This window comes from Loxodonta africana, chromosome 10 (assembly GCF_030014295.1).
Source record: "Loxodonta africana isolate mLoxAfr1 chromosome 10, mLoxAfr1.hap2, whole genome shotgun sequence".
In the NCBI taxonomy this organism is placed as follows: domain Eukaryota; kingdom Metazoa; phylum Chordata; class Mammalia; order Proboscidea; family Elephantidae; genus Loxodonta; species Loxodonta africana.
The window spans coordinates 47,673,886-47,699,281 of NC_087351.1; the positions used below are offsets into that span (position 1 = coordinate 47,673,886).

The 25,396-nt window shown below is 34.3% G+C and overlaps 1 protein-coding gene across 8 annotated transcripts in view; it reads right to left on the bottom strand.

Annotated features, from left to right (window-relative positions):
• Positions 1-25,396, bottom strand: part of RALGAPA1 (Ral GTPase activating protein catalytic subunit alpha 1) — a 258,926-nt gene that overhangs the window by 203,438 nt on the left and 30,092 nt on the right. For 7 of the 8 annotated variants that reach the window (XM_064292405.1, XM_064292400.1, XM_023546116.2 and 4 more), the window contains 7 exons: positions 24,472-24,529; positions 14,601-14,644; positions 13,136-13,313; positions 11,198-11,313; positions 6,326-6,464; positions 4,539-4,747; positions 2,748-2,987 (listed from right to left, as the gene is read on the bottom strand). In XM_064292405.1, the coding sequence (XP_064148475.1) occupies positions 2,748-2,987; positions 4,539-4,747; positions 6,326-6,464; positions 11,198-11,313; positions 13,136-13,313; positions 14,601-14,644; positions 24,472-24,529 (984 nt within the window). Of the gene's footprint in view, positions 1-1,245; positions 1,299-2,747; positions 2,988-4,538; positions 4,748-6,325; positions 6,465-11,197; positions 11,314-13,135; positions 13,314-14,600; positions 14,645-24,471; positions 24,530-25,396 lie in introns of those variants that run through there. The other variant, XM_064292404.1, reaches the window with a different exon arrangement.

Here is a 25,396-nt window from a genome sequence, read left to right on the forward strand (position 1 = left end):
TTTTAATAAATTTATAATAATTAGTACCATTGTATTCTCTACCCAAAATAGAATTACATTAGAATTTAAGAAAACTAGAAAAATATAATGCTTGGAAGAAACATATTTCTAAATAACTTATAGATCAAAAAAGATATCATCAAAGAAACTAGAAAATATTTAGAAATAAATAATAATATAAATACTATACATCAAAATTTGTGGAATGCAGCTAAAATAGTACTCAGAAAAAAAAAGAAAAAAAATTTTTTTTTTGTGGAATGCAGCTAAAACAGTAAAAAAAAAAAAACTTCAAAAATGTTTATATGAGAAAAAATGAGGCTAAAAATTAATAAGCTAGGAAATGGACCATAAAATAAGACAAGAAGTTTAGAAGGAAATGACAAGGAGCAAAAATTAATAAAGTAGAAAAACAAACATAAAAAACAGAGAAGATTAAAAAAGCCAAAAGTTCATTCTTTGGGGAAAAAAACCCAAAACCCACTGGCATCGAGTCAATTCCAATTCGTAGTGACCCTACAGGACAGAGTAGAACTGCCCCACAGAATTTCCAGGGAGTGCCTGGTGGTTTTGAACTGCTGACCTTTTGGTTAGGAGCCGTAGCACTTAACCACTATGCCACCAGGGTTTCCACTCTTTGAAAAGACTAATAAAATTGACCAATGTCTGGTAGGAGATCATTATGAAAAAAACAAACAAGGTACAAATAAACACTAACAGGAATGAAAAGGGAAGACATAAATATAAATGCCTCAGATATTAAAAAGATTACAAAAGAATGTAATAAACTTTGTCAATAAATCTGAAAACAAATGTAATGAATAATTTCTCAGAAAAGTATACTTATTCAAACCGACTCAAGAAGAACTAGAAAATCTGAATAGTTGTATATGCTTTAAATAAAATTTTCCACAAATTAAGTGTTCCAACACTATCTATCAAATATCTTTCCCTTCCCATATGTCATACATTCTGCCAACACAAACCTTAATCTGGCATCTAGAACCAAGGCCAAAGCCGGACAAAGTGTTAAATCAAGTTTTCATCTTTAATTTAGGCTGACAAGGTTAATAGTGCCTCATGCTTTGTTTTACACATCAGTACATCAATAAACATCTGTAGGAGATGAACAACATTTGCTTTGCCTAGAGAGCCCCTGGCTTGTGAAGGCAGTGTGGCACAGAACAAAAAGCACTGACATGGGAGTCAGGATCTGGGAGTTTTAGTCCCAGATCTACCACTTACTTGCTGTGAGACTTGAGTGATCCCCTTCAGCTACAAAACTCAATGATGTTTACCTGCAAAAGTTAAGTACCTTTGCTATTAAGAGCAAATGATTAATTTTCATAAGTTTTATTTTCCACAAAACCTCTATGTATTTGAGAATGTGCATTTAGGAATTTCTAGCTATTTTGATGTGAAACAGCTTTTTCTTTCTTCCTCCCTCTTTCCTTTTTCTCACCCCAAGTTAAATCTGTCTTAAGCAACTTTAACTTTAAAATGCCTTAGGGGACAAGACTAAGTCTTTGAAGGGGAGATAAAAGCAATGAAATCAGAAAGGCTTCTCACATTCATAAACCACCTTTTAATGATCATTGAGTAGAAGATAAAATAGTTTTAGTATAATTTAATAATCAAATGATGGAAGAAAAGTTTCAAACTGTTGAACTGGCAAATGTTGTGTGATAGATATATTTACAACAACCAAAAAAAAAAAGAATAGCTGCTGAGGCAACTTGTGTACAACCCAAAACCTCATGGGACTTGTTCTCTTGGTTTGGAGCTTTAGGGTCATGGTTTCATGGGACATCCCAGTTAACTGGCCTAATAACATGTTTAGTGCTTCTGTTCTACCTCCCAGTTTGAAGCATTGTGCTTGGGTCTCAAAAGCTTGCAAGTGGCTATCCAATGCACAACAGTCTCTATTTGCCTGGAGTAACAGAGGAAGAAGGATCATCAGGAATAGGAGGAGAATATGGAATGTGTCAGTAATCGTCTCTATGAACAGCTGTCTCCTTTGCCATGAGACCAGTAGACCAGAGAGTGCCCAGCTACCACTAATGAACATTTTGATCAAAGATTCTATAGAAGAATCCTGATCAAAAAGAGGAAAATGCAGAACAGAATTTCAAAGTTTCATGGACTGCAGACTTCCAGAAACTATTGCCTTAAGATCTTTAAATCTTAAACCAAAAACATTCGCTGAAGTCATCTCAAAACCAAACAACAGTTTAGCTTAACTAGTAAAAAATCTCTGCTTTGAGAATTATGCTCTTTTAAGAATTATCTATATGGGATCAAATTGACAACAGCCACTTAAAACATTTGATAGAAACCTTAGTGGATAGTGCATTTATGTTAACAGGAGAGGAAAAATTCAGATAAGGAGGGTAAAAATGCTGCAACTAAGAAGAATGTAATCAATGTCACTTAACTATACATATAGAAACTACTGAATTGGTGTATGTTTTGCTGTGTATATTCTCAACAACAACAAAATTAATAAAATTAACAAAAAAAAGAAAGAGAAATTATTCTGGTAACAGGAGTGTGAGGAGGGAAAAGTTATTAAAGTAAAATCATCAAACTAAAAAATATAAAGTATAACTAGAAAATATTAAAGTGTGAAATGCAACTTAAAAATACGAACTCTAAAAAATATCTTTACAAAGAATAAATAAAATTTAAATAGCTAAAAATCAGTAGTAGTCTTTATAACAAATAAAAAATACTAAGAGGTATTTTACCTGACGAAATATCTCTGTGACAAAGTTTACATTACTTCTTTTAGAAGAAAAAACTCTGCGAACGATTTCAATGTCTGTGAGATGTTCTTCATCAATGCTACAGAGACTAGATGAGCTGGGTTCTCGTTCCGTGAGAGTGCTTGTATTGGAATGAGATTGTTCTGGCTCTGTAGCTCTGTCTGCTTTATCAGCATTATCATTTTTGTTTTCTTCTCTGGATACCAAACTAGCAGCTGCTCTCTAAAATGAAAGTTTTTTAGAAAAGGTAATATGATAATCATTTAACTGGATATTTTATCTTTTAATAGTAACCATTGTTAGAATACAAAGCATTCCACAAATAACTTCTAGCACGTTTTAAAACTCAGGCAGAGTTTCATTTAGAAACCATACTAAATATTAAGGGACAATGCAAATAACCCAAAATCTAAATAATTCAGGTCTTTCAAAACGTATGGAAACTAATCTAGCCATCTATAATAAGATTTGCTTTTCAGTACATTTGGAGTACAAAGAAGTTACTGAGTAAAGCTGGTGAAAGAATAATGTAAATAGAGATAGCTCAGCTCTTCAAGAATAAGTAACTTGACATTGGACTGTTTATTTAATATAAAATCTTAAATATTTAAAACTATCTCTATTTTACTTTAGAAATAAGCTAGACAAAAATTACACAAGTAAAAACTTTCTAAACATAAAAACAAAGGAACTGAACAAAACTATGACAGAAGCAGAAATGAAGCTAAAGAATATATTAGAAAGCTCAAGAGGAAATTCAATATCCTAATAACTTAACAGAATGGTCACTAAGACTGAAGATCGAGCCTAATGCTAAGGAGAAAGTAAAAGTCTTCAAGTGATGACAAATATATTACCACCATAGCACAGGAGGAGTAGCATGACACTGTGGTTAGGATAAATTACTTTCTTGTAAGTTATTCAATTACTGGTCTCAGTTTTAGCATCTATAAAATAAGAGCTTTTAAGGAAGTGATCTCAAATATGCCTTCCTGATCAAATAGTCTTATGATTTTAAGTTTATTAAAATCTGGGATTGGAAAAACAGCTCTGCTTGAGAGTTTCTGTATTTAATAACTCTTTGTAGAGAACTTGGCATACAAAACATACATATAGCATAATATTTTAAAAACTGAACGAGGAAATATGAGCAAAGGAAAAAACAGTAATAGTATACTGTAATACAGACAAGGTCAAAAAAAATGCATAATAAGGGAAAAGGAGAAAATGGAAAAGAAGTGCATAAAAGGAGGATACCCTTTAGTTAAAAATAAGAGTTTGAAATATCAGGCCTTCCATTGTTATGTGTCAATTCCTATTTTTATATCACATTTCTAATTTCAGTGTCTTCATCAACCAAAGGGGAAATAAAATGGGGATAATTCTATCAATGCCTAGAAATCTAAAAAGGACTATGAAGGTCCTATAATTATTTGATTGCAAGTTGTTTCCATTTGTAAGAATTTGTGCAATTTAGAGTATTTTTAACACCGTATCATAAAAATACAATACAGAAATAAATTAGAAGCTGAGACTGACAGATGACTGGAATTGTCTTTTATCTTCCAATTTTTTAATTTAAAAAGGTATTGATTTTATAGTAATTATTAAATTTTGGATTTATAAAATACATTTATACAAATAAAATATCACTGTTTTAAATGTGCTCTATACCTAAGGCGGTTAAATCAACAGACTAAATTTCAATACCATTTCTAACTTTTAACAAGTTTGCCTTACATGTATAAAAAAAAAAAAAAACATGTATATTACCTGAATATTCTTTGGCAAGACTTCACCTTCCATCCCAGGAATATGAGGTCCTGTATGTGGTTTTGGCTCAAGCCAGAAAGAAACAAGCCAACGAATGACAATAACACGAGCCTTGATAAAAGGTTCCTTTGTACAATAGATTGCTTCATTGGTTTCAGCATCTTTCTTTACCATTACATAATGTGGCTTTGGTCTCATCTGTGGGATATCTATTCAAAATAAAAGGAAAACAAAAATCAAAATAGAAAGGAATTACGCTTAGACAAACCTATGTTTTTAAACATCTGAGAAAATATTGTGTTGATACTCTGGTTTTAGAAGTAGCTCTAGGGGGAAAAAAAAGACATTTTTAAAATAATTTGCTCAATGTTGGCATGGAACCTAGAAGAGTGAACCAACTATACTGTAGGCTCTTATATGAAAACACATCTTTTCATAAAATACCATCAAAAGGTTCAGTGAATTCTGCCTAAACATAGAGAAGCTGCCAGAGTTACTTATAATTAACGAGAAGGAACATTAATTAATCTAACACTCACTGAGACATGTATTTTGAAGTCATACAAAATATAGGATTTTTTCTTTGACTGTTAAGGCAAAAGAAATTTTTAAAGCAAATATTGTTCCCAATGGCAGTGGTCTGTTACTCTACTTTGAGCCATTTCTAATAGTCCTAACGGTTTTGCCTGAGTCTATTAGTTGCCTAAACTTGTCAGAGCTTAAAATGGGAACAGCTTTCTGCAAAATGGATGCTTCCACATACAGACTACCAATGCCTTCTATAACTGGCGGAGGTCTGCTTCTAGCCCAGGGTTTACCAATGAGGCTCTAATTTCAAGGTTTCAAGGCTGGCATAGCCACTAAACAACAGATATGACACAATCAGAATATGACAATGTAATTATTCATAAAGAACTTGAATAAGGCTGCTATTAAATTGAACCCCTGGGAGACTTTAAACAGAAAATTTATACTATAGTTTCATGGTCACACCAAAGCATTAGAATTAATTTTAATTTACAATCACAAATATTTCTAGTGGGCTAACTTCTCCAATGGATGAGAACGGAAAATAAGTTTTATAAAAGATCTCTTCAATGTCCATCAACAGACGAATGGATAAACAAAAGGTGGTATATACAAACAATGGGATATCACTCAGTGATAAAGACATATGAAGTTTTGATGCATGCCATAACATGGATGAACCTAGAAAAACATTAGGCTGAGCAAAATAAGTCAGTTGCAAAAGGACAGATACTGTATGATCTCGCTTATGCAAAATAAGCAAATATATAGGAGCCAAAGATTAGTAGCAGTTACCAGGGATAGGAAAGAAGGGGAAAGGGAAAGTATTGCTTCGAGGGCACTGAGTTTACGTAAATGGTGGTAGGGTAATTTGGAAAGGATAGTGATAAAGGTTGCAAAACATGACAAACGTAAACAATGTCATTATATTGTACATGTGAAAATTACAGAACTGCTGATGGTTTTGTTATATATACCTTTACCATAATACACAAGAAACAAATAATTACATGAATAATTCAGGAAAATTTCCTACTAAGAAAACTGTACTTTCAGTATGATTCTAGGTATGATATATCTCAATGAAAACATCCTACTAATAAAATTGTTCTTTCAGTATGATTCCAGGTATGATATCTCGATCAACCAATACAAATATTAAATGTAATCAGTTTTCTACAGGTAACAAACACCAACTTTACACTGAGAGAGATTTTATTCAGATGGGATTTTTTTAGAAAATTCTAAAGACTACCTACCAAGTACAGGATGATATAAACTGTTCTCCTTGCAGATGTTTGGAAAAATATAAGGCAAGTAATATTTCTTAAAATGTAGAAACAGAAATGAAAATCCCCTTTCTTGGTTTTCTTTGTTCTTCCATTCTAAGCTTTTTACCTAAAAATAAAATAATTAGAATCATTCCAGAAGATAAAATCTCCTAAGTACAATTATTAGCTGTTGTAAATAGGCTTTAAAAGGTTAAGCAATACACTGAACTGCTACATTGTGAAAATCATATATATCTGCCTAATGATAAATCTTTTACAAATGCATTATATATGCATTAAAATGGTATATCTCAAAAATCTTAGAACTTAAAATACACTCTGGATGCAGACCCCAAATTCTCATAAAAAGACCTGACTTAATGGTCTGACTGAGACTAGAAGAACCCCGGCAGTCATGGACCCCAAACCTGTTGGCTCAGGACAGGAACCATTCCCGAAGCCAACTCATCAGACATGGATTGGACTGGACAATGGGTTGGAGAGGGATGCTGATGAGGAATGAGCTACTTGTATCAGGTGGACACTTGAGACTGTGTTGGCATCTCCTGTCTAGAGGGGAGATGGGAGGGTAGAGAGGGTTAGAAACTGGCAAAACGGTCATGAAAGGAAAGACTGGAAGGAGGAAGCGGGCTGACTCATCAGGGGGAGAGTAAATGGGAGTATGTAGTAAGGTGTATATAAGTTTATATGTGAGAGACTGACTTGATTTGTAAACTTTCACTTAAAGCACAATAAAAATTATTTTTATAAAAATACACTCTGAAAAACTGTGAAACAAAACTTGGCTCTAGTAATGACAAACACAGTAATGTTCTTTCACCTTTGCCCCTCCCTCCCCTTTCTGAATAATTCAGCCTAAAAGTCATATAAAATAGGCACATGCGTTGGGATGGGAAGTAGAAGCAGTGGCAGTAGCCAAGTGCAGATAATCAGAGCCTGAGCACAGCAAGCAGGGTATCCATGAGGGGGGTAAGCAGAGGATACAGCCCAGTGGGGACTCAGTGCCTGACAAGGGTAAGGAGGGTGTCCATGAAGTGGAAGAGGCCAAGAAGAGACACAGCAATACAGGGTGCACCAACTCCAACAGGGTGAGGAGGATATCTAGGTAGGTAGTTAGCAAGGGCCCAGAGCACAGTATTAGTTCCCCAATGAGCTGAGAATGTCTGTAGAAAAGGGCAATGGTGGTAACGGGAGACGTTACTAACAAAGGGAACTGATTAAATAAGTAAATATACTGAGGATAATGAAAGCCAGGTTTCTCACTGTCAGAGAAGAGAGTTACAAATATGGAAAGAAGAAAACTAAAATGAACCCCGTAGTGCTGGACTGGTATTGGGGATACCATTACGAATTCACCCTTTTCAACATACATACATAGGTTTAGAGAGATTAATTTTTCTTTGTGCAAATACATGCATATATTCCTTAGCTCCGGTCATTGAGATAATCCAGAAGTAGCAATAGTCCAATGGCAATGAGCGCACTTGAGTGTTCAGATCTTGGTTTCTAAATATAATTTTTTACTATAATAAACAAAGTCTCATTGGAAAAATAGCACATTCCAGGGTGGGGGCAAGGAAGATACAAGATGAGACTAGAACATCTTTCTGTGTCAGAAAGTGAAGAAATGCTCATAGAATGATGGGGACTGATCAAAAGGACGGTGGAGTCAGCTGGAAGAGGCTTCCACTATTCAAATCTAGGAAAATTGCAGCATCAAAATAATACTAGTACTAACGATAGATTCACAAGAATCCATAAACCCAGGTTGATACAAATAATTAAATGATTAAATAAATGGGAAGGGGAGAAAGCTTTTTCCTACAATATTTTGCCAACTGTTGAATGCAGAAGGAATGACAGAATTAAAATATCACCAGTTAGCCCAAAAGCAGAAACTCAAATATCCATCAACTGATGAACAGAATTAAAAAAGTGATATATCCATACAATTGAATATTATTCAGCCATAAAAAGGAATGAAGTACTGCTAAATGTTGTAGCATGGATGAACTTTGAAAACATTATGCTAAGTGAAAGAAGCCAGCCACAAAAAACTACATATTGTATGAGTCTATTTATATGCAATATTATCCAGAATATGCAAATACACAGAGATGAAAAAGAGATTAGTTTGTTTAAGGCCGGAGATAAAGGAGGCTGAGAGGGGAGGGGAGTGGCTGCTAACAGGTACAAGGTTTCTTCTGGGAAAGACAAAATTGTTTTAAAATTAGAATATGGTGATGGTTGCAGAACCCTGTGAATATACAAAAAAAAAAAAAACACTGAATTATGTACTTTAAATGGGTAAATTACATGGTATGTATATTATATCTTAAAGCTTTTAAAGAAAATCACCAGTTGCCAACCATCACAGTAATAATTCAGCCAAAAACCTTTAGTGGATTTTAAACACCTGGGTGAAATTTTGATGAAGAATGGAATATCCACATAGTTATACAATACCTCCCCACAAAATAATTACTGATTATAAAGAGAAAAAGAGTAATATTATACTGGAAAAATATGGCAGACACTACCTAATAAAGGATTGAGGTCAACATCTGAGAATAACTTTGTGATATTGGGTTAGGCAAATATTTCTCAGAAAAGACACCAAAAGTGACATCCATAAAAGAAAAAAAATTTGACAAATTGGACCTTATCAAAACTAACTTGTGTTCTTCAAAAGAACAAAAGCAGTCTTCAAGAGACTGCTATGAAAATCAAAAGGTGAGCCAATGACTGGGAGAAAATATTTGCAAAATATATACCTGACTAAGGACTTCTATCTAAATATATAAAAAACACTTATAAATCCATAAGATGGCAAATAACCCAACTTAAAAATGGGCAAAAGAATTGAACAGATCCTTATTTAACCTTGAAAGATACGTAGATGACAGACAAACATATAAAAATGTACTCAACACATCATTAGCCATTAAAACCACAATGGATACCACTATTCACTCACTAAAAAAACTCACTAGAATGGCTAAAATTAAGACCGCCCATACTGATTGCTGGCAAGGATTTGAAGCGACTGCAACCCTCATACACGGCTTTTGGGAATGTAAAAAGATACAACCATCTGGAAAACAGTTTGGTAGTTTCTCAAAAATTCAACATAAACCTACTATACGATCCAGCTATTTCACTCCTAGGTATTTACTAAAAGGAAAAGAAAGCTTATGTCCACACAAAGACTTGTTTACCAATACTCATAGCAGATTTATTTGTAATAGCCAAAAACTGGCAACAATTCAAACGACCATCAATAGATGACTGAATAAACTGGTCATCTATATAAACTGGTATATCTATATAATGAAATGCTACTCTGCAACAGAGGACTCACCTACTGATACAACAACACAGACTGTCAAAATAATTATGCTAAATGAAAGAAGCCAGACCAAAAAAAGTATATACCCGATGGCTCTATTTTTATAAAATTATGGAAAATGCAAACTAATCTATAGTGTCAAAAATCTGGTCAATGGTTGCCTAGGTGTGGGGGCTGAGAGGGGTGGAAAGGAATAGATTACAAAGGGTTCCGAGAAAATGTTTATGGGTGTTAAGATATGTTCATTATCTTGATTGCAGTGATTGTTTCATGGGTGTATACATGTAACAAAATTCAGCAAATTGTACATTCAAATGTTGCAGTTTATCATATATCAATTGTATCTCAATAAACCCATAAAACAATTTTTTAAATCTACATGACCTATGAAAGTTTTTTTAAAAAGAAAAACTGATGTCAGTTACAACAACTATCCACTACAGAGTGCTTACTGTGTCATGCACTTTTCTAAGCATTTTGCACTAATTATTTAAGCCTCAAATATCCTATGAGATACACATTTGTTTTCCCCTGTTTTATAGATGAGGGAACAAAAGCTCAGAGAGGTTAAGTAATTTGCCAAAGGTCACACTACTAGTAAGTAGGATGCGGAATCAGGATTCAGATTTGGTAATCTGGTTCAGATTCCAAATTGAATTCAGTTTGTTTCTGATATTGTATAAGGAATATTTGTGTTTGAAGTAATTACAAGTAACATTTATGTATGTGCTAAGTGTTTACATTAGTCAATCAGTATATGTTCATTTCATATCTAGAGATGAACAGATTACTGAATTCGGACCCATAAATTCAAAAGGTACAAACAGGTTTAAGTGTAAACTACATCTCCCTCCCATCCTTACCCCACAGTCCACCTCCCTGGGTACTATACTCTTCTAACTTCTATATGTATCCCTCCATAAATATCCCTGCAGATACAAGCATATATGCCAAAATACAAACTCCATGAGCACAGGGACTTCATCTATTTGCTCCACTGACATATCCCCATTGCCTAGAATAATGCCAGACCCAACACATTCACTGACTAAATATTTGTTAATTTAAGGAATGTAAATGATTGTAATGAATGTAAAAGGTTGGCTACCAAATGTTTTCTCTGGGCAGATCAATCCCTAAATCAAAAAGCTACAAGCTTTTCACTTAAAGTACCGCTGATGCTGATTACAAATGAAAGGATTAGAAAATAAGCCCATTTGGCTCACACATGAAGGCATATACACAGAGTCCACTTTATGAAAATTGCTCTCTCCAAATTCCTTTTCTGAGAGGTTCAGAATCCCACCAATGATTTTTATTTCAGGAAGCGCATACTAACATACACTTTCAAAAGCAAAAATCTGTTACTCCTCCTTCAGGAAAAAAAAAAAAGGGCAAATATCTACTATGACAGGATGATGATAAGAGAGGGAAAAAGGAATTACCCACATAGGATAGTAAGAGGGGCATCTCAAAAAAATAACACATACCTGAATTACGATATATTTTAAAAGTGCTTCCAGAAAGTAGCTGGTGAGATCTTCTTGTCCTTTATCTCCTGATTGTGGGGGGACAAGAGGAGTGATTTCCTCTATGGTGACTTGAGCTATCCAAAAAAAGAGAAAAGTTTAGTATAATTATGAAACAAATAATATAGCATGACCCAAATAAAATTTAACTGTAAAACATTCAGGCAATGAATGCTGCTTGAAAACTTTGTAATGATTGAATCTTGAAATATAGCTGAGGTTATTCCTGATAGTCCATCACAACAACCATAAACTTTAACAGTCAGCTGTTTTATGAACCGTTGTTTCTGAGGATGTGACACAGGGATGAACAGACAGTTATGAAGTGATTTAAGAGTACATAACATCTCACTTGAGAAAGAACCTCTCATGATAATTTTTAATTCACAGCATTTTTACTACAAAAAATTCACAATAAAATGAGAAACATTAGCAATAATGCACTCATTCATCAATTAAAGTGACAATCTTATTGCTCTACGTCATGACCATGCTTATTCTTTAAGGTTATCACCTTTATCCACGGGATGATATACTACTTCCCTTCCGAAAAGAAAAAAAAATGGTTAGCATCTCAGTTCCTTCATTACAAAAGACCACTTATAAAATAAGAAACTTTTCATGTTTTACTTTTAAGATATTCAAGAACATTCACTATAACAAATGCAAACCCAAGAAAATCAATCCATAAATAGCTGGATTCTCTATTTCCTACACAACACAATCAGTATCTGGTTTAGCACAGGCAGGTCTTTAAACCTGCCTCTCAGTAAGTATCAGCAGGCAAGTAAGCTGACAACAGAGACAAATTCCTGTTTTTAACATACGCTATGTATTAATTTTACATTTTTTATTACTTTTCTAACACTTATTAAAAATTATTCTTTAAGGCCACAACCCTTATCATCTATAACCGATGTCCTGGATCACTTTGTCCCCACAGAAGAATATGCATTATAAATGCTTTATTGTGCAAAGTCATAAAAATCTCCTTAAAGCCTACTGGAACTTTTCTACAAGGGTTTCTTACTCTCTGTCAGGTAATATATAGATATTCTTTATTTTTCATGCCTTGTAGACTACAGAGCAAAACTTCCATTCTCAAAAGGGAAGGAGTAAGTCAATCACAGATTCAAGGCTAATATTTTTTAAAAACTTAGCTATAGAAAGACTGATAAAAGAAAATCTACCCTGATAGGTTACAGAGACACAAGAAAAAACAGTCTGAAAACATGTAATACTTCAAAATGATACAAAACGTGAATAAGCAGGTTTACATAGTCTAAATGAGTTGAATTATAGACAGTATGCCAGTCTGGTATTGTTTCTAAAATTTTGTGCTACAGGTGTAGTTCATTTTGCCCCCAAACTTAAATTTATAGAAATACAAATTACAAATAAAATGAAGTACCCAACAGGGCACTGCGTGTGACAAACGCTTGCTCATATGAGAATATATAAAAATATATACACATATATTTATAACAGGAAAAATCATTTATTTAAATAGCAGTACTGGTAACAGAGAGAACTAAGGGGATAAAAGACAATACTAGAAAAATTGAGGATAAAAGGCACAAAGATTCACTAACAAATTAAAGCAGAAATTAAACTAAAACATTTGAGATTATAAACAAAAAACTAAAATACTATTGAGGATTTATAAAAATTCAGTTTATATTTAATTTTTTAGTTACCTACTGCATGAAGTAAGACACACTTCTACTTCAATGTACATCTAAATTAAATCAAGGTGATACATAAGAAACAGAAATTAAAGATCACTGTAAAATGGCCTTGGATTGCCCAATTAATAAAACGTACAGGCATTTTTTAAAATATTAACAGGCTACATAGAAAGTTTTAAAATACTGATGGATAACATCCCATGAATCTTACTTTCTTGAAGGTTGAGTGGAGGATTAATGAGATTATCTAAAGTTCGAGGTCCATGTTCAGATTGTGGTGCTGAAAATCCAGGGATTAAACATGAAAACATCCACAGCTGTTCTTTACTACAGTTATTCTGAAGAGCTTGTAACCATAATAAGAAAAGACGAACACCTTCCCGCCTGATCTAAAACAAAATAAAATGAAAAACAGATGGTATTTTCATTTATAATGGAAATCCTTTCTTCCTTTTAAGGCCAAAGTTCTCTAGAAGATGATTACAGATTGAGACTTTGCAGGGATTGGGGGGATGTGAGAGAGAAAGGGCGGAGGCGGGGAGCGGGGGAGGAAGGGAGGCAGGCAGGCCTAGCATCTGTGGCTAACCTTCATTACCTGAAAATCTAAATTCATGGATTTTTAATGAATAAAGAATGAATATAGTCGCTAAGAAATTAGGTAATTCTTATTCCATAATTTTCATTTGGGAAAAAAAACCAGAAAACCATTTTGTTCTTCTATCCCTCCTGTTTCCACAGGCTAATTCAAGAGGCAAGAAGACAGATGGCAATGACTGTCCCTTGCTATGAGTTTGGTAAAAGGAATTGTCATGAGGATTCTGGAGCACTGCTTATCACTCTCTGAAATTATTTATTTGCTTCTAAGCTGCAAATAAGGAACACTGACTCATTACTGTATTCTAAGAACCTAAAACAATGTCTCCTACGCAGACAATAAATGTCTGAATCAATGAATGAATGCTCTCTCAGGAAGAAAACAGGAAAAGATGGATAGAAAAAAAATTCAATCTCTTACAAGCAAAACAACTAAAATCTTTACAAAATTAACTTCATTGGTAACTTTGGAAATTACCCTGCCAGAGTTTTGTTAATGGCCACTGTCAAAGCTATTCGACTGCTGCCACCCTCATATGCCAGATAAGAAGAAAAAGACGTAGGAGGGCTTAGTCTTTGTACTGCTATATCCATGCCAGAAATACCTACATGATTGAACCTAACCTATACCAAAATGCTATTAGAAAGGGTAGCTTCTCTTACCACAGCACAATGAGATAAAAGAAAAACAAAACCAACATTTTCATAAAGATCCCCTACTGTCTTCTACATGTAAGATTGCTATGCTAAAATACTGAAAGAACAAACTGAAGAACAATTTGATGCATGACTAAATTTTTTTCTTCTTGGTACCACACAGAAGGAAGTATTTCCAGTGAATGAGTCAATGCAGTAGCAAAGTATAACAGTTTTTTTTCAATGATCTGGTCAACCTAGTATGTATGGGGAGTATGAGCACGTACTGAGTATGCTGCTGTATTTTTTAATTAATTCACTTCAATAACTGAATTGAAGATAATTGAACATTGTTCAGGAAAGAGTTGAGGAAGGAAAAAGTGAACAGATGGTATGTACGTTTTGCTCAGTTTTTAAATAGCCATAGAAAAGAAATACCATCATACCTTCAAGGAGTTTCCTGTGTGAAGTAGTTTCTTCAAAATCAATCCTGAAAATAAAACATGATTTTAAATACTCGTACCTTCTTATTTATTTCTAAATGTCAGAGTTCTCGGTCAGACTTGAAAACACTTTTAAACAAGTCCTTGGCAACCTCCAAATTATTCTTGGTGACCTTGATATCCCTGTGGCCACAGTCTCAGGACCAGAGGACATATAAAAATAATCACCTTTTCAACACATAGTTTATTGCAATTAAATATGACTTATTCTATTGAAATATAAAACCTAAGCCTAAAATTGCATTTAACACAAAATCTATTGTTTATCTCTTATTTACACTACAAATTAAATTACTTTATCACTAGTACAAATAAAATCCACTAGAGAAAATTTTCATTATGTTAACCACATGAACATCCATAATTCTAAAATTTCCTAACAAAAATTTCCATTATATGAATTTTCCTTTTTCAAAAGTTTCAGAAACTTCTTTAATATTCATTTTTCTTTTAAATTATCAAATATTTCAAACCTACAATAAAATATTGAGAAAAACATTAACAAACATCACCATTCAGTTTGAACAAATCTAAACATTTCCATGTTTATTCCAATTCTTATATTTTATTTATTTACATTATCTATAACATTTTATTTAACAGTATAGGTATCATTGAAGCCCCTGTGAACCGATCCTGAATCATTTTCTCCCCTCTCTCCTTCTTCCCCCATAGGAAACCAAGATCCAGATTTTGGTATTAATCAGTCCCAAAACTGTATTTATATTATTGCTACTTATTTACAAATCCATAAAATACGTAAATTGCTTTGTATGTTTAAAACCTTGTATCACACAGAACAGGTCGCTTTGTAACTTGCTTTTCAAACCCAGCATTAGCTTCTGAAACTCATATATACTGACATATATATTAGTTAATCCATTTTACCTCCTGTGTATTATTCCATTATATTAATACAACACAATTCATTTATCTTCTTTATATTAGGACATTTGATTTGTTTTCAAATCTTTACAGGAATTTTGACTTAAAACTGCTATCTTTAAACTATCAAGCCTATCATCCACGAATATCACATAACATTCTATTTATTCAAGTCTTTTCTTGTTCTTCAATAATCATATCATTGCAATATATAAATCTAATATTTGAAAACAGAAATTAGCATAATATTCCCTTTAATTCCTATGGGATTCACCCCATAGGAATTAAAGGGAATATTATGAACAATTTTATGCCAACAAATTAGACAACTTAGATGAAATGGACAAATTCTTATAAAGACACAAATTACCAAAACTGACTGAAGAAAAAATACAAGATGTGAATAAACCTATAACAAGTAAAGACACTGAATTAATAATTACAAAGTTTCTTACAAAGACAAACCCAGGTAAAGATGACTTCACTGTGAAATCTATCAAATATTTAAAGAAGAAATCCTTCACAACCTCTTTCAGAAAACAGAGGAGGAGGGAACACCTCTCAACTCATCCATGAGGCAGGCTACTGCTACCCTGATACTAAAGGCAGATAAAGACACCACAAAAAAAGAAAACCACAGAGCGATATCCCTCATGAACAAAGAGACAAAAATGTTTAACAAATTATTAGTCAACTAAATTCAGCAACATATTAAAAAAAAAAAAGGATTACAAGTTGAAGGCTAAGAGGCATTTATCTCAAGAATGCAAAGTTGGTTTAACCAGTGCCGTCGAGCCGATTCCGACTCACAGCGACCCTATAGGACACAGTAGAACTGCCCCATAGAGTTTCCAAGGAGTGCCTGGTGGATTCGAACTGCTGACCCTTTAGTTAGCAGCCGTAGCACTTAACCACTACACCACCAGGGTTTCCTAAAGTTGGCTTAACATTTGAAAATCAATTAATAAAACATGATATTAATAGAATAAATGACAAAAACCATATGATCATTTCAATAGACACAGAAAAAGTATTTGAGAAAATACAACACCGATTCATGATTAAAAACTCCCAACATACTAGGAACTGCCTCAACTTTATAAACAGCTTCTCTAACACTGTCTCTCACTCAAGATCAGGGATAAGGCAAGACGTCCATTCTTACCACTTTTATTCAACACTGTATTAGAGGGCCTAGCCAGTTAAATAAGCAAAAAAAAAAAAGTTAAAAGTACCAGGTTGGAAATGAAAAAGTAAAGCTGTCTTAATTCACAGATGACATGTTCCTATATGTAGAAAATCCTAAAAAAGTCACAATAAAACAAATGGAATAAACAAAGTTATAAAGGATACAGGACGCAAGATCAATATATAAAAATCCACTGAATTTCTATATACTAACAATGTACAATCTAAAAATTAAATTTAAAAAATAATTCCATTTACAATACTATCAAAAAAGAATAAAATATGTACTACAAAATGTAACTAGAGTAGTATAAGATTTGGTCATTGAAATCTACAAAATATTGCAGAGAGAAGTTAAAGAAGATATAAATACATGCAATGTTCATGAATTCGAAGACTCAATAGTTCTAATGGTAATTCTCCCTAAATTAACATACAGATTCAGCACAATTCCTACTAAAATTCCTTTAGTCTTTTTCCAGAAATTAACAAGCTGACTCTAAAATTCATATGGAAATACAAAGAATCCAGAAGAGCCAAAACAATCTTGGAAAGGAACAAATTTGCAGTGCTGACACTTTGTGACTTCAAAACTTAACTACAAAACAATAACCAAAACAGTGAAGAACTGGCCTAAGGGTAGGCTTACAGATAAATGGAGCCAAATTGTGAGCCCAGAAATACACCCTTACATTTATGATCAATTGTTTTTCAACAATGATACCAAGACAATTTAACGTAGAAAGGTTAGTCTTTCAACAAAAAGTGTCTGGATAATTGGATAGCCACACATAACGAAATGAATTTAGATCCTACTTCATACTATATACAAAATTAACTTAAAATATGTCACAGACTTAAACATAAGGTCTAAAAATATAAGACTTTTAGAAGAAATCACAGCAGAAAAATCAAGACTTTGGGCTAAGAGTTCTTAGATAAAGCAGCAAAAGCATAAGCCATGTTAAGAAAAAAACTGATAAATTGGGCTTCATTAAAATAAAAAATTTGCACTTCAGCAGACACCATTAAGAAAATGAACAGAAAAACACAGATTAGGAGAAAATATTCCTAAATTAAGTATTTGATAATGAACTTGTACTCATAATAAATAAAAAACTCTTACAACCCATAAGTAAAAAACTCTTACAATTCAATAATAGTAAGACAAAAAAGCCAATTTTTAAAATAAGCAAAAGATCTGAATAGTTATTTCACCAAAGATGATATTGGAATTACTAACAAACACATAAGGTGCTCAATGTCATTATTCATCAGAAAATGATAATTTAAAGCCCCAATAAAATATCATTACACATCCACTAGAAGCACTATAATTAAAAAAGACAGACTATAACAAGTGTTGATGAGGATGTGAAGTAACCGGCACCCTCATATAATGCTAGTAGAAATATAAAATGGAAAACAGTTTGGCAATTTCTTAAAAAATTAAACATAATTTTCACCCCGCCAGTAATTCCACTGCCAAGAAAAATTAAAACACATGTCTATACAAAGACCTGTATATGGACATTCATAGCAGTATTATTCATAATAGCAAAAACCAGAAACAATCCAAATGTCCCTTAAACGGTGAAATGATAAATAAAATGTGGTATAGGCATACAATACAATAATATGTAACAATAAAAAGGAATACTGATATATGCTATGGCTCATAGTATGTGTTGTTTAAGATCAGAAAAGGTGTGCACCAGGGTTGTATCCTTTCACCACACATATTCAATCTGTATGCTGACAAATAATCTGAGAAACTGAACTATATGAAGAAGACTGCAGCACCAGGATTGGAGGAAGACTCATTAGCAACCTGTGATATGCAGATAATGCAATCTTGTTCGCTGAAAATGAAGAGGACTTAAAGCACTTACTGATGAAGATCAAAGCTACAGCCTTCAGAATGAATTGCACCTCAACAAATACAACAAAAATCCTCACAACTGGACCAATAAGTAACATCTTAATAAACGCAACAAAGATTGAAGTTGTCAAGGATTTCATTTTACTTGGATCCACAATCAACTCTCATGGCAGCAGTAGTCAAGAAATCAAACGATGTACTACATTGGGCAAATCTGCTGAAAAAGGCCTCTTCAAAGTGTTAAAAAGCAAACATGTCACTTTGAGGACTAAAAAAAATGCCTAATTCAAGTTATGCTTTTTTTTTAATAATTCAGATTTAAATTTATTTTCTTTCCATGTTAACTGTCTACTATATTAATACCATCATACACTTGCCATTTGGACTGTGTTGATTTTAACTTGGCTCCCTGAAGCACAACATGTGACCCAAATGAGCAAGGCTATCTCCATAGCATCTTCCTCCTCCCCTTTAAAAAACATTTATCAAGCAAACAATTACTTACTTATGGACCTCTGCCAAGAACTGTGTAAGAAAACAAAGACCTGGTCCCTGCCCTTTTAACTTTCGTAACTCAAAAGAACAGCTGTGATTTCCCCCCAGTACTATAACTAGATAAATTTACTGTTCTCTAGGTATGTTGTTGTTGTTAGTTGCTGTTGCAGTTGATTCTGACTCATGGCGACTCCATGTGTACAGAGTAGAAGCACTCCATATATATATTTTTTTAATTTTTATTGTGTATTAGGTGAAAGCCTACATAGCAAATTAGTTTCCCATTCAATAGTTTGTACACAAAGTGTTCCATGACATTAGTTCCATTCCTCACAATGTGCCTGTCCTCCCCCACCTCCCCACCCCCCATCTCCATCCTAGGTTCCTCATTTCCTTTCACCTTGAATTTTTGTTTTCTTGCCTTCTCAACTTTGCTTTTGGGCAAATGTTGCCCTTTTGATTTTGTATAGTAGATTGTTCTAAGGAATACGTTCCTCTCGGGTGTTGTTGTTTATTTCACAGGCATTTCTATTGTTTGGCTGAAGAATGGTCTCTAGTAATGGCTTCGGTCATAGCTCAGAAGGGTGTCTTAGAGCCACAGTCTCAAGGACTCCTCCAGTCTCTATCAGACCAGTAAGTCTGGTCTTTTTGTGAATTTGGTTTTTTGTTCTGCAATTTTTCTCCTGCTTTGTCCAAGACCCTCTGTTGTGATCCCAGTCAGAGCAGTCGGTAGTGGTGGCCGGGCACCATCTAGTTCTTCCAGTCTTGAGGTCATGTAGGCTGTGGTTCATGTGGTCCATTAGTCTTTTGGACTAATTGCTCCTTTGGTTCTTTTGGCTCTCTTAATTCTCTTTTGCTCCCGATAGTAAGAAACCAATAGTTATATCTAAGATGGCCACTCACAAACTTCTAAGATCTCAGACACTACTCATCAAAGTAGGAAGCAGAACTTTATGAACTATGTTGTCCCAAGTGATCCTGATGTCCCCCGAGTGTATGGTCCTTTGCCTTTGGGCCTAGGAACTTTGTCTGTGAGATGTCTGGTTATGTCTAAGAAGTTGCCCTGAATGTGGCCCTTGTCTGCTCTATTGTCTATATTGATATATAAGCATCACTTACAGTTATGTATGTAGAGATATCCACCACCAGACCTATATCTGCAGATGGGTGTGTTCCCTTATACTCTCCCACACCTCTTGTCATAGCTATCTAGCTATGTATCTATTCATAAATTAGTGTTTGTTAATACTATTGTCACAGGATCATCTATGCTACAGTAATTACCATTGCTGCACTTCACTTTGGTGTTCCTCTCAGTGTCCGCCCATGCCTTAGTCATGTTTTGCTCACTTTCCCCATACTGTGTATTGCCTTTCCCTTCACGAAAATTAACACGTATCTTCTATCTATTTGATAATTACCATCCCTGGTAACCATCACAGAAAGTTTTGTTTTGGTTTTTTTAATGTGTGTAAACCTTTTCTTATTTCTTTTTTATAATAGTGGTCTCATACGATATTTGTCCTTCTATGATTGACTTATTTCATTCAGCACAATATCATCCAAATTCACCCATGTTGTGAGATGTTTCATGATTTGTCATTATTCTTTATCACTGCATAGTATTCCACTGTGTGTAATACCACAGTTTGTTGATCTATTCATCTGTTGATGGGCACTTAGTTGTTTCCATCTTTTTGCTACTATGAATAACGCTGCAATGGACATGGGTGTACATATATCTATTTGTGTCACTGTTGTTACTTCTTTAGGGTATATCCAGCAGTGGGATGCTCCATCATATGATATTTCCATTTCTAGCTTTTTGAGGAAAAGCCATGGTATTTTCAATTGCCTCACATACATGCAATAGCTGGACAATGAATAAGGAAGACTAAAAAATTATTGATGCATTTGAATTATGGTGATGGCAAAGAATATTGGACTGCCAGAGGAACGAACAAATCTGTTTTGAAGAAGTACAGCCAGAATGCAAGGATGGTGAGGCTTCATCTCACGTACTTTGAACCTGTTATCAGAAGGGACCACTCCCTGGAAAAGAACATCATGCTTGGTAGAGGGTCAAAAAAAAAAGAGGAAGACCCTCAAGGATTGACACGTGGCTACAACAATGGGCTGAAACACACCAATGACTGTGAGGATGGCACAGGACCAGGCAGCATGTTCTTCTGTTGTATATAGGGTCCCTATGAGTAGAAATTAATTCAACAGCACCCAACAACAACATGAATATACTAAAAAATATTATGCTGAGCGAAAGAAGTCAGATGCAAATAATTCAATTTGTAAGATTTCATATATGAAATGTTGAGAAAAGATAAATTCACAGAGGGCAGAAAGCAGACTGGTGGTGAGAATGGATATCAATTGCAAATGGATTCGAGGGAATATTTTGGGGTAATGGAAATGGTCTAAAACTGGATGTGGTGACTATATACTTTGTAAAAATCACTGAGTTGTATACTTATAATGTGTGAACTTTAACTACGTAAATTATATCTCAATAAAGTTATTTTTAAAAGATCAACTAGACCATGAGACAGAACTGGATGCTGTCTGGCTACCATTATTGAACGATTTTATCTAAGGTTCTACGGAAGAATCCTGATTAAAAAGGGGGGTAAGAAACATAATTTTAAATTCTCCATGGCATCTAGATCTTCTGGAGCCACTGAGGTTGGATAAGCACCTGAAACTACTGCCCCGAGATAATCTTCAAACCTTGAACATCAAACCACAACTTTACCCAGAAGTCTGCTTAAAACCAAACCATAGTTCAGTTTAATTAGTAAAGTATGTCTGCCTGGAGCATTAAACTCTTTCAAATATTTATCTATGTGGGATCAAATTAACAACCTTGAAAGGTTAAATGAGAACTTTAGGGTATAGAGAGTCTGTGCTAATGGTGGTGGAATGAGTTGGTGGAAGGGTATGGGGAGAACGAGTGCACAGCTTGAAGAATGTAAGCAATGCCACTGAATTGTAGTTTGTTGAAATGGTGTACGCTTTGCTGTGTGTATGTTCACCAAATATTTTTTTTAAATCTACCAAAGTCACTGATTTATTTTCCTTATACACAAAAAAGGAAAAGAAAAGAAAGTTTTATAATTGTATTGTCTTGTATAGCGTCCTCCCAAAATTTACCTCCCTACCAGAACCTCAGAATGCAACCTTATTTAAAAATAGGGTCAATGCAGATTTAATTATTTAAGTTACGATGACATCATACTGGAATAGTGTGGGCCCTTAATCCAATATGACCAATGTTCTTATAACAAGAGGAGAAGAGACACGACACAGAGGGGAAAGGACCAAGTGAAGACAAAGACAGAGATCAGAGTTGTGCTGCCACAAACCCAGGAATGCCTGAGGCAAGAAAGAATTCTTCCCTAGAGACTTCGAAGGGAGCATGGCCCTGTCAACACCTTTATTTTGGATTTCTACCTCCAGAACTAGGACACTATGAGTCCTTGTTGTTTTAAGTCATGTGACTATGTGGTAATTTGTTATAGCAGCCCCAGGAAACCAACACAGGTTTCTTGGTGACAAAGAAAAATGACTCTTTATGTGCCTTCTAAAGGTACGGGCATTTATTGGAATACATGACAACCAGGCAGCCTGAAAGTCCTTTAAAGGCTATATCCTTTGGAAGTTATAATAAACCTTCGAAGTTCAGATGTCTCAACAAAGTTTCTTCACAGACAACCTTCAAGGCCATTATAATCATTGTGAAGTGCAGAACAAGATCTCACTATTCTACTGAGCACCTTAATATGCATTTATTAGCAATTCACATGTCTTTGGTGATATATCTATTCAAATCTTTTGCCCATTTTAAAAATAGGCTTGCCATCTTATTACTGAGTTGTAAGAGTTCTTTATATATTATGGGTACCTCTTTTTCAGTCTTCAACTTTATCTAAAAGGTTTATTCTACACGACCTAATATTTAAATATTATCTCCTTCAGCCCCTGCATCAATAACCTTCCTACCAGTCCAGAGTTCCTTCTGTTACTGGAACTGCTAATTGGAATGGCCTGCAGTTTCAAAGCCTCAGACAATATTATATTTGCTAGAACTGATGAAGAAATATAGAAGTTAAACGCATCACTCTCTTTTTTAAAAAAATAAATACACTTTAACAAATGAATATAAGGCCAATAACATTCCGCTTCGACAACATAGACTTGGTAGGCATATACTCCCCATGAGAGAAGGTTCATGAGAATCGCCATCAATCAACACTAACATCAGTGAGATACTGAACCAAAACCAGCAACTGCCTACCTACAGACTCCTTTTTAATGTAAAGGGGAAAAAAGTCTTAAAATGTAGCTCGCAAGCCCTGTGATGATACTGTGATAGACTTTAAGCTAGCAAGCATGCTGGCTTAGCTCCTGATAACAAAAAGCGTGTGACTTCATGCTGCCTACTTGGTCGCTGACAGTAATCCACTGAAGAGTTGTTTTAGTCGTCTTCTTTTCAACTTTATTTTATGAGCTGAGAAGCCTTACTTTGGCCCTTCAAGAAATCAGCCAAGCACCAGTCCTTTTTTGTGTATGTACAGAGCAAAGCGCCAGCTGCCACTGCTTTTCAAATCTGGAGCCCGTGGCTTCAGCTCTACCTGGCACTTTGTATTTCTCTTCCATTCTGATCCATAGAGATATTTATCTTGATGCTGAGCCTGCTTTTATCTTTTTGGTTTTATAGGTTTATCATCATTGCTAGGAAACCCTGGTAGCGTAGTGGTTAAGTGCTACGGCTGCTAACCAAAGGATCGGCAGTTCAGATCTGCCAGGCGCTCCTTGGAAACTAGACGGGGCAGTTCTACTGTGTCCTATAGGGTCGCTAGGAGTCAGAATCGACTTGACAGCTCTGGGTTTGGCTTTTTTGGTTTACCATTGCTAACGTATTCAGGGTAGAGGACAAGGTGGATAAAAGAAATTCATTATGCTATTTTGACTGAAAATCATTCATTTATATTTTTATCTTATACTCCCAGTCAATCTATACCTGAATTCTTTATTTTGTTTATCCTAAAGCATAAACTATGGGTTCATTTCAAACAACTACCATATCGTTTAAGCACTCAGCTGCTAACCAAAACGTTGGCAGTTCAAATCTCCCAGGCACTCAGTGGAAGAAAGACCTGGTAATCTGCTTTCATAAAGATTACAGCCAAGAAAACCCTATGGGGCAGTTCTACTCTGTCACACAGGGTTGTTATGAGTCGGAATCAACTCGACAGCAGCTAACAACAACCACCACCAACAACACATTAGAGGGCATTTTCATATATTAACATTTATTTCCAATGTGAAATACATATTTAAATTACTCACCAATACTATGAAACTGCCACCGCTGATGAATTCTTTCTGGAAGAAGTTGTAAAATTTTCTAAAAATCAATGAATAAAACAGAGAAAAAAACCAAAAAGTAATGAGTTCATATCCTGTAAATATGAAACGGTGAAGAAAGCAATCACTAAGTACTTGAGAGTTTCTCACGTACTACAAATACAAAGTAGTTTTTGAGCTAATTTGATATTATTGGCACTATTACAGCACAGGCATGTTGATCAATTTTTGAAAACCTCAGAAAGCAATAACCAATATCAACAAAGATTTGGAACAGGAAACGAATGAAAATTATCTTTTACAATGATACGGTAATTAAGTAAGTACATTTTGCCCTAATAATTAAATACTAATAACATATTTTTTTTAATTCTCATTTAAAAGTCTTAGAATTTCTACATTATGGATATCACTGATGAGTATTTGCTTCTTTCAGATGTTAATATCTGTAACATTTTCTCTTTTTCAAGTGGGTCTTTCTCCTGTTTTGATAAACCAAAGAGAAATATTTTGATTTCACAAAAATCCAGTCAAATATTTTGTACTCTGGTAGTTCATGTGAACCAATAAGTATTTAGATGTATGAAAGACGCAATTATGAGAGCGAAATTTAAAAATTTAGGACCACCAGAGTTAAGTTTGGGGTCTCTGGGTGGTACAAACAGTTAACACGCTTGGCCACTAAGCAAAAAGCTGGAAGTATAAATCCACTCAGAGGCCCCTTAGAAGAAAGGCCTTGGAATCCACTTCTCAAAAATCAGCCACTGAAAACCGTACGAAGCAACTAATACCATATAACAATATGTGTACAAATTTTTGTATGAGAAATTAACTTGAGCTGTAAACTTTCACCTGAAGCACAATAAAGAAAAAAGAAAACCCTACTGAGCACAGTTCCATTCTGACA